The sequence below is a fragment of the Poromitra crassiceps genome (assembly GCF_964638095.1).
Source record: "Poromitra crassiceps genome assembly, chromosome: 5".
In the NCBI taxonomy this organism is placed as follows: Eukaryota; Metazoa; Chordata; class Actinopteri; order Beryciformes; family Melamphaidae; genus Poromitra; species Poromitra crassiceps.
Window position 1 is genome coordinate 31,050,671 of NC_139642.1, and position 10,178 is coordinate 31,060,848.

Genomic DNA, 10,178 nt, shown 5'->3' on the forward strand with positions numbered 1-10,178 from the left:
CTAAGGCGCTGCGTTCAGGTCGCAGTCTCCTCTGGAGGCGTGGGTTCGAATCCCACTTCTGACAGCAACATTTTTGCACTATATCTATGTGATGTGCTAACCTTGCAAGGTTTTGCGCCAGATCAGCGTCAGGTTAGTGATGTGTAGCTGTGCAGAATTATTATTTAGTGATGAACTGTGGGTAAATGGGTGCCTTTATTTTCACTGAAATGTTTTGTTTAAATGGATAAAACTACAACTGTGTGTCACTATGTATTAACTCATATACGAATACTATTGACGGCCTCCAACATCACAGAGAGGGAGAGTGAGAGAGCAACTAAGGGCATGTTGAGTTAGCCAACTGCTAACGTTACTAGCTCACTACTACTTACTAGCACTGTCTCATGTTAAGTCACGGTGGGTTCATGCTCTAGCTGCACAAGCTATGGAATGGAATCTGGAACTGTACATGGATCGGCAACATCAATCGATATCCCATGAGTGAATTACTCCGGTCCCATTTCTAGTTGTTGTTTTTATTAAATTAGAAATTGTTGTACTTAACACGTGGGGTAATGTTCACCCCTGGCAGTAAATTATATATATACTGTGTGTGTGTGTGTGTGTGTGTGTGTGTGTGTGTGTGTGTGTATGTATATATATATATATATATACATGTATATATATATATATATATATATATATATATATGTGTGTGTGTGTGTGTGTGTGTGTAAAAATATTAATATAGGGATGCACAATATAACTTCAATAGGGCTGCCACTAACGATTATTTTCATAATCGATTAATCTGTCGATTATTTTCTTGATTAATCGATTAGTTGTTTGGTCTATAAAATGTCAGAAAATGGTAGCAAATAATGATCAGTGTTTCCCAAAGTCCAAGATGAAGCCCTCAAATGTCTTGTTTTGTCCACAACTCAAAGATAATAATATCAGTTTACTGTCATACATGAGTAAAGAAACTATTCACATTTAAGAAGCTGGAATCAGAGAATTGAGACCTTTTCTCTTAACACATTGGGTGCCAGCCATGTTTTCATTCCTGTAGGTAAGTTGTGCCAGGGGTGTTTTTGACGATTCTGGCTCATTTTAAAATAGCCGAGGATTCTTTTCTGTTATGACTTCGTGAACACCAATCATCTAAAAAGAACTAATAGAATGTGTGCTTTCTCTGTCTAAAAGAGTTAGTTTGTAGAGTTAGTAGTTATGTAGATATTAGCCGTTGAGTACAGCATGGTTTTGGCCTCTGAGAAGGAAAGCTGAGAAAAATGTAGTTTTGTGAAATTCAATCAAACAGGCAGAACAGTCACTTTTCACCATTTATTTTTGGCATCAGTGAGACATCAGACATCTGAACAATAGTTGTTTTCAATAATGGAGGAATAATACAAATAATAAAATAAATAAATGTCAAAATAAATACAAAACAAGAGCAGACTCAGCTTTTTTTTTTTTTTATATAGTTTTTTTTTTTTATAGTTTTTTTCGGTTAGTGATCAAACCGGTTTGGGCTCGTACACCGAATCCAGAACTGCTCCAAAATGTAATGGGTACTTCCTTGGCCCATGTTACACCCATCCACAAAGTTACATGAAAATCGGCAGGTACTTTTTTATGTATTCCTGCTAGCTAGCAAACAATCAAACAAAGAGCAAAAACAATCCCTGGCTGGTTTTATTTTTATTTTTATGACCCATACCTACTCAGCGCCAGCGCCGCTGAGGAAGGTTCTTGTCTGAGTGGTACTCCTCATAGCATCTACCCCTGTGTAATGAGACCCCACATTTGACACACATGTAGCGTGTCTCTTTTCTAACCTTTTTCTTTGCACACATGCTACACCTCCTCGTTGGGCAATCTTTTTTGGGTGTGGCTGGTATGAGGACCATTACATGGCCCGCTAGCTTGACCTCCAGCCTGCATTGAGGGTCCAGGTATGGTCGCCGGGGCATGGTTGCAGGTTGGTCACTGCCCCCCGCCCCCGCCCCCACCTCCTCCCCGCCACCCCCCACCTCCTCCTCGCCAGCCCCCACCTCCTCCCCGCCACCCCCCACCTCCTCCTCGCCAGCCCCCACCTCCTCCCCGCCAGCCCCCACCTCCTCCCCGCCACCCCCCACCACAGGTCTGGTCCATACACCGATAACACTCAGGATGAAATCCAGCAATGTTTCACACTTTCTCTGGCGTTTAGCTGGGTGTTTAGCTTTGTACAGAACAAAGGCGTTATAAAAAGAGATCTGAAACATGTACATGACAAATTTGAAGGGCCACCTGGATGTCTTCCTGGCAAACGGATAGTATGCAATGTTCTGATCCAATCTGTCGACCCCATTCATGTACTTGTTGTAGTCTGCCACACACTTGGGTTTTGTGTGTGCGACCCTCTCTGTGCTGCCTTTCTGCCTGACCTGCACCGTCTCCATCGTGTCGTCGTGCAGCGTGGAGACCATTTTCACGATTCTTTTATCTCGCCAGGCGAGAACCATGGTGCCACCGTTGTGGCGCATGACCGTTTCCCCCAGCTTCACGGTGTGGTTGGTGACTATGGTAGCAGGTGGCTCACCCCTGTTCTTCCTCAGAGTGCCACAGACATGTGTCTGACACTCCAGCAGCTGTGCACACATTCCAACAGAGTTGTAGTAATTGTCCATGTACAAATGGTACCCCTGCCCTGCCAAGTCCCCGAGGAGGAACTCCACCGTCTCGCCTAGGGTGGCCCGCTCACCACAGTACGGCTTCATGTTGTGGCAGTAACCTGTCTGGGAGTCACAGAGGATGTAGGACTTGATCCCATACTTTATGGGTTTTTGTGGGTTGTAGACTTTGAAGGCCAACCGCCCACGCCACAGGAGCATCCCCTCATCAATGCTAATGTTTTGACTCGGTGTGAACATGTCTCTGAACTTTGCTAACAGGTCGTTCAGAACTGGCCGGACCTTGAACAACTTGTCTGCACCATCAACATCAAAATTGTTACTGAAATGGAGGAATCTTGTGAGCAGTTGAAAGCGGTTGCGAGACATGGTTTTGTTGAAGTGGGGGGTAGCAGTCAGTTCATTTGTGGTCCAGTACATGGCCAGTTTAGGCTTCTGGACGATCCCAGTGAGGAAGTATAGTCCCAAGAAGCTCTTGAGTTCTGCCACATCAGTGTCCTTCCACCTCCCAAGCCTCGAATGTGGCAGAGCCTCGCTCACCTGACTGATGCACTGGTGTGCATACAGGTTAGTTTGGACAACAATAGCCTGCAGCAGCTCATCGTCCAGGAAGAGCTGGAAAAAGTCAACTGGTTCAGCAGCACCACCACTATGATGACCCGGTTCAGCTGTGAAGGGGATGTGGGTTGGCTCCCAGTCAACTCCACTCCAGCCTGGACCTGCAGGCCGTTTCCCTCTTCCAGCTCCACTGCCACAATCTGCAAATTATAGAAATACATAATTACCATAAAATAGTGTTTTTTATATGTGTGGTACTGAATGCTGGCTGGAACCTGTGATGTGAAAATAAACCTGATTCTGAGGTGTGCTCTTACCCATTTTCCTGGCACCAGAGGCTGCAGCACCAGTACCGCTACAGCTGGCTGCCTCAGGCTCATCTTCAGACTGTTCAGAGTCTGAAATAAAAGTAAAATGAATTGACTGACTGCTGGCTTTTGTATAGTCATAGTAATTACATTTTCACAAGTTACACAAGTCATCTCAAACATCGTCTTACCACTGCTCTCTGGAGCTTCGCTCCTCGACGGGGCCCACTCCTCCTCAGAATCCTCCGCGTCTGGAGAAGACTGGAGGTCACTCGACTCGGACTCAGTCGTGAGCCCTGCAGCCGCAGCCGCGACATGCAGAGGCTCACCCCGTTCATCATCCGAGACCTCGGAATCGGTCTCCGGCACAAGCTCGTTTCGGACGGAAAAGAAATCAAGCAGTGATCTCTGATCGGCCGATCGCTTGCGTGCAGCCGCCGAAGACCGCTTGCGTTTGGCCGGCATGGCACAAACACGCCACCCGCTCCCAACTAAACTGAAATAAAACTACTGCTACGACTAACTCAAACTGAACTGAAATAAAACTACTGCTACGACTAGCTCAAACTGAACTGAAATAAGGCTAATCTACCGGCTACCAACTCGATCAAACTGAACTAGAATAAACTGAACTAGAATAAAGGCTAAATACTAAAATGAACTGACGCTAACGCTAAATGTGCTAAGCTAACTACAATGAACACTAACTGTAACTACCGCTAACTATCTATCTAAACAAAGTCTTTATAAAGACTATACTAAACACTACGACTGTACTAACAACTAAATCAACTACGCTAACCAACTCGCTCTAAATCTGACTCTAAATTGCTAAATTGCTGAAATTCTCTATATATAAATCGCTATGTAATTCTGTCTCTGTCTTACTCGCTCAATCTTACCTACACAACCCGCTGATCAAAGAGCCCGCCTTCCCTATATAGAAATCTTTGTTAGAGTACTTCCGGGGCAGCGGGAGAGGTCGGATCCACATTCACATATTGCCCAAGGGCGCCAGCTAGTGGAAACCACTGAAAACGATGTAAGACGAGTTAGGTCGTCCTTGGCACTTAAGCGCTGGATTATGTAAGACGAGTTAGGTCGTCTCTGGCACTTAATGTGTTAAAATTGTACTCAAAACGATTAATCGATTATCAAAATAGTTGATCTGTCGATCGACTAATCGATTAATCGTGGCAGCTCTAATCTTCAATCATACCGGTATCGTCCGTTTTTTATTTAATTTTTTTTAATATATCGGTCCGATGAGCAAAATCACAGCAATGTTATTTTGAGAGGAAACAATGCAGTAAATCTATGATTTAATAAGGGAATCTTGTTGGCTGGATAGTAGATTTTCTGACAGATCGGTCACAATGTGTGAGAGTCAATGGTGCGTTATCTTCCAAGTTATTCTCCTCTACGGGTTCCCCACAGGGCTGTGTTCTTTCCTCACTGTTCTTCATTCTTTACACAAACTTCTGCAGGAGCATCTATGAGAACAGGCACATCCTGAAGTTTGCTGACGACTCCGTCATAGTGAGTCTTTTGAACGACAGTGGAACTGAACACGGCACTGTGGTTGATGATTTCATAACTTGGTGCAATGACTTCTTCCTGTCAATCAATGTGTCAAAGACCAAAGACATGGTTATTGATTTTCGGAAATCTCGACCTAGCAGCACTCCTTATACCATCATCCAAGATAAGGAAGTCGAGATTGTCCCACAATAGAAATACCTGGGAACTGTCATTGACAATAAGTTGAGCTTTGAATCAAACACTGATGCTGTATGCAAAAAGGTCCAGAAGCGCCTCTTCTTTTTAAGAAAACTGAGTTCATTTAAAGTTTGCAATGTTCTAATGACTTTGTTTTATCAGTTTTATTGAGTCTGTTCTTTCTTATTGCTGTGTTGGCTTGGTTTGGTTTCCTCTCCCTGTCCAATACGAACAGGCTGGCAAGGCTTATCAAAGTGGCAAGTAAAGTGATGGGGGTGCAGCAAGCCCAGCTCCAGGATATATACCTCAAGCGGGTAAGGAGAAAGGCTAAGCTTATTCTCGACTGTTCTGAGCACCCACTGTTTCAGGAGTTTGACCTCCTCCCATCCGGCCGCCGTTTTAGGATGCCAAAGACCAGGACGCGGCGTGCCAGGGTCTCCTTTATTCTTGATGCCATAGACAGGCTTAATCTCCTGGGCTAGGCTCGTCTGCACACCCCATACTACTTCTTATGCATTTGCACTTCAATGCCTTGTTTTTTATTATGTTTTTTATTATCAATATTGTTTCGGTATTATGCACTTTAATGCAGTGGTTACATTATTACCATGCACTTTAATGCATCACACTTTATTAGTAGTATTTTTATTGGTAGTTTTTTTTATCTACCTTGATTCTCTGCTCATGCACTTTATTGCATTATCAGTGCATTATTGCACAATGTTGTCAGTGTCTTGTAGGGGCAATGTACTTTTCCCTTTTTTTGCTCAAACCTGTTCGCTCCCGTAGCTATTGCAGCTGTCATGTTATTATAATCTGTGATGTCGTCTGATGTTTTGTGTTTACTGTGTTGTTGATGCCTGCTGCAACTCTAATTTCCCTCGGGATATCAATAAAACTGAACTGAACTGAACTTTTCCAAATGTTTTAGAAATAAAGAAAAACTTTACTTTTGCATTAATTATTTTTCTGGGGAAATGCTTTTGTGGTGACCGTGACTCAAAGTGCAGAGCACTAAGTCTGTGGTCTTTATCAACTCCACTACTCAATTGGATGGAAGCCATGATGAGATGAAAGAGACTCCAATATGGAAATCAAGTTTCTCTAAAGTCAGACGCAGACACAGTCAAACTCATCAACAACACTGCTCTGGTATTTTTAATCCATTTTATTTCCAGTATGTTTTTTTTTTTTTACAATTCAAAAAACAAAACATGAAGGGAGCATGATGAGCAACATGGTCACAAACAGAGAAACAGTTGAACATTCACAAGAGTGTTGATCCAGGAAACCTGGGATTGCGGTTTTGTCGTGCCTGTGTGTGTGTGTGTGTGTGTGTGTGTGTGTGTGTGTGTGTGTGTGTGTACTATCAATGGTGTGCGTGTGTGTGTGTGTGATGATGACATTAGCAAATGATGATACTTTGCGTGTTTTTTAGGCTACTTCTAAGATTTACACTTCATACAGTTTGACTATAAAATACTATTATTTTCTATATTGCCAATGGCCTTGGATAGTGGAAGATAAAATGTGTAAATATGAATTTGTTGTCTAGATTTGTGATAGGATTAGGTTACTTTACACCAGCTACATGTGTAGAAAAAACGGTTCAAAGTGTTTTAAAATGCAGGACTGCAGAGAGAGGAGGTGGAAAGGTCAGTGTCAGCCCGTGCTTATAATTCAAATCTCTTGAAGGCAATCCCGCTAAGCCTTGGTGTGTGAGATATTCTCCTCTGTCAAAGGTTCAACACCTATATTACACCTAGCTGTTTGCTATGTGTGTAATATATCATCACACAGTGTATTGCGATATAAAGCCACGATACAGATCGTGGGGCTGAACAGTGTTTTCTGATAGCAGTTATCGCCATATTTTGGCAGAGCGAACAACACGTCTAACAAAGATAACTACCACGAAATTCAATAACACAATTTTGTGCCATTTTGTTCCTCGTTACTCAGTATATTAAGGAAGAAACAAAGAAGAGAGTCTAAACTTGTTTCATATAGGCAGCTTTAATTTCAGATTGACTCCTGAAATTGACAGTATCATATGTTGATTCATCTTGTGAGCTGAACATAAAGTTCTACCTTTATAGGTGACTGAACCATACCGCGCCATCTACAGCGGCATCTCCTCGGGTCAGGTTTGTAAGGGGCAGTTTACTGAACTAAACTGACCAGAGATCAGTGGTTTGATCTGATCTGTGTGGAATGTGGGAAGCAGAGAGCAGACGTCAGACTCTTGGCGTGGCAGTGTGAGTTTCAGCTGCTAGAAATATAGAAGTAGTATAGAACAGTATACAATTTAGTATTGTAATGCCACCACTGTAGCAGTAGTATATCATGTTTTAGTAGTGTGAGTGTACCACATGAGTTGTATGCTTAACAGACATCAGACTCTTGGATTGGCAGTGAGTATCAGCCGCTCTGGCAGTAAGAGCAATAATAACTCTTATTCTTAATTGTTACTTTTGTGAATAATTTGAACACTATCGCTATCTGTTACTATATAACCGTCACCTGGGAGCAATTTGATAAAGGGTCTTTGTTGGCACATACTTTTGCGTGCACCCTTTTGTTAACAATAGACTTAATGTAAACTTCAATACTCACCACCCCCCTTGTTAAATTGGAATAAATTGCCCACTGGCTACAGGGAGTAACTCTAGATGGAATCATAACACTCTATCAATTGAAATAGTATTTGTAGTAATAAGGAACAATTTCAACACTATTTGTTGTTATGTATCACTTTCTAACTATAGGGGTAATTATCACTCTTAGCCGCCTTCGTGGCCACTGGCTTTACATTTGACTCTTTTAACATGCACCAGATTCTCATCATCTGCCACTAGGGGGAAGCATTATTCTAGATGTTATGCTATGTTAAACCATTGGGTGGCAGTCCATTCTGTATGTGTTCTGCTGTATTATACCACTGCAGGCATCACTGCAGACAGAGGCGGCCCACCTCAAGGCTCATGCATCACATCAGATATCCCTTGTAGAAAGACAGGACAGGTCAGACTTCACAGGTGGGGCTGATGTGGAAAAAAAAAGAATAATGTAAAAAAATCAAACCAGCCAACACCATGGCTGGTTTAATACCCCACTGCTGCTGTTTCATGGGTGTATGAAGACAACTGTTCTACATCTAAATCTAGTTTGCATTCATACATCAAATGAGTTAGCATTGTGTTATCTGGCATGCATATACCTGGGCCTCATCAGTACAGTGCAGCACCCCCACAACCTGCTCAGCTTCCCACAGCAACTGCTGTTTTAGTACAGCTGTGGTTTGTTTGATAAATATTGTTATGAATGGAGCTCCTCAGTCCATATTACAGGACCTATCACCTTCACCTTTTCAATAGTTCTGTTTCAGGGAGAGATTTGTGGTACAATTCAAGCAGCAGAACAAGATTTAGAGGAGAAAGAATGAACTTGTAGGGAATCCAGGTTGGTGCTGCAGCTATAGAGCAGGGGTGATGGACTTCACCTCCTGGAAAAGTTGAGATCCAGCAAAAGGATGGGGACAAACAGTGGGGATTGTGACAATAAATAGATAGGCTTTGCTAGTGAAAGTTATACATCACAATCCCTACATGAAACCACCTGTTTTGTTATGCTAGGTCAGAGGTCAAGGAAACGCACGCTGACACATCAACTCAACAATATTGCTTTTCCCTTCAGGAAGACTTTGGATCTGCCCTCTTTACAGAGGGATCTGTACTCACCTGGTTAGGCAAGGAAGCGTGTGTGTGTGTGTGTGTGTATGTGTGTGTGTGTGTGTGTGTGTGTGTGTGTGTGTGTGTGTGTGTGTGCGTGCGTGCTTCCTTACATCCAGAACATTCACAGGTTTGCAACACAACAGAATATTCATACATCACTGTGAACACTGCATGGCTACAGTGTTAGTAGTTAGTTACTTTTTTACAGTACTCTCAATGCAGTGGTAGTACAGTACATAGCAGATGTATCAGTACCTCACTCCAATGAAGGTAGATCAGTCCTGATCCCATCTATACCTGGCCATACAATTGCATTGCAAATGAAATATAAAGCTAAATTGTGCACCAAGCCAACCCAGTCTCACAAATTTCTTTTTTACATACCGGTAGTAACATTGGTCCACAGCCCAAATCATTTCACAAAAATAGCTTTAAAACTGCAGTAGCGTCCTCGCTTTGCAACTTCCTAGTCATAAGAGAGGATGGGCACAACTCCCACGTGTGCCGATTTGAACCCCGACCCAAACATAACGCTAACCTTAACCAAGTTGCTTAAACACAACCAAGTTGTTTTAGTTGCCTAAACTTAACCTCCACCGTGACTCGGCCCGGCTCCGGTAGCGAGTCGAGCCACCACCACCAGCCCTGTAACCAGGAAGCAGCAGTGGATTGAGCTGTCTACACGCTGGACTAGGGATGTTCATCAATTATCGAAAATCGATAATCGATCGTTAAGGATTGGAATCGATCCTGTGGCATTTGGATCGATTTTTTAATTATTAAAAAAAAAAAAAAAAAAATTTTTTTTTTTTTTTTTTTTTTTTTTTTGGACTAGGTTTGAGTGGAATTCGTTACTCCTCGCCCCACTCCATTGCACAGCCGACTAACGTGAGGTGGAGCTTCATATACCGTAAATTCCGGACTATAAGCCGCGGCTTTTTTCCCGTTTTTTGGCCTTTTTTGCCCCCTGCGGCTTATATAACGGTGCGTCTTATCTATGGATTTTTTCCAAAAAAAAAAAAAAATCTCTCTTTTTTAGCACTCTTTCTAACTATAAATCCACTTCTGTTTTAATTTCCTCTCTTGCCCTCTTTTAACAACATAACATAACACAACACAGGTAAGCAGAAAGAAAAAGACGAAGCAATCACGCCATGAATGAGGAAATGACTCACCTGCTGGAGGCTGGAGATACACGC

General features: G+C 42.6%; 1 protein-coding gene across 1 annotated transcript; it reads right to left on the reverse strand.

The window, feature by feature from the left end:
* LOC310776426 (piggyBac transposable element-derived protein 4-like) lies at positions 1–3,626 on the reverse strand (the record flags this gene model as incomplete). Its single annotated transcript, XM_083636618.1, has 3 exons — positions 3,536–3,626; positions 2,671–3,418; positions 1–58 (listed from the first exon to the last, which is right to left on the reverse strand). Exons 1-3 carry the CDS (start codon positions 3,537–3,539, stop codon positions 1–3), a joined length of 810 nt encoding a protein of 269 aa, XP_083492744.1. The 5' UTR covers positions 3,540–3,626.
* Positions 3,627–10,178: the final 6,552 nt, after the last annotated feature.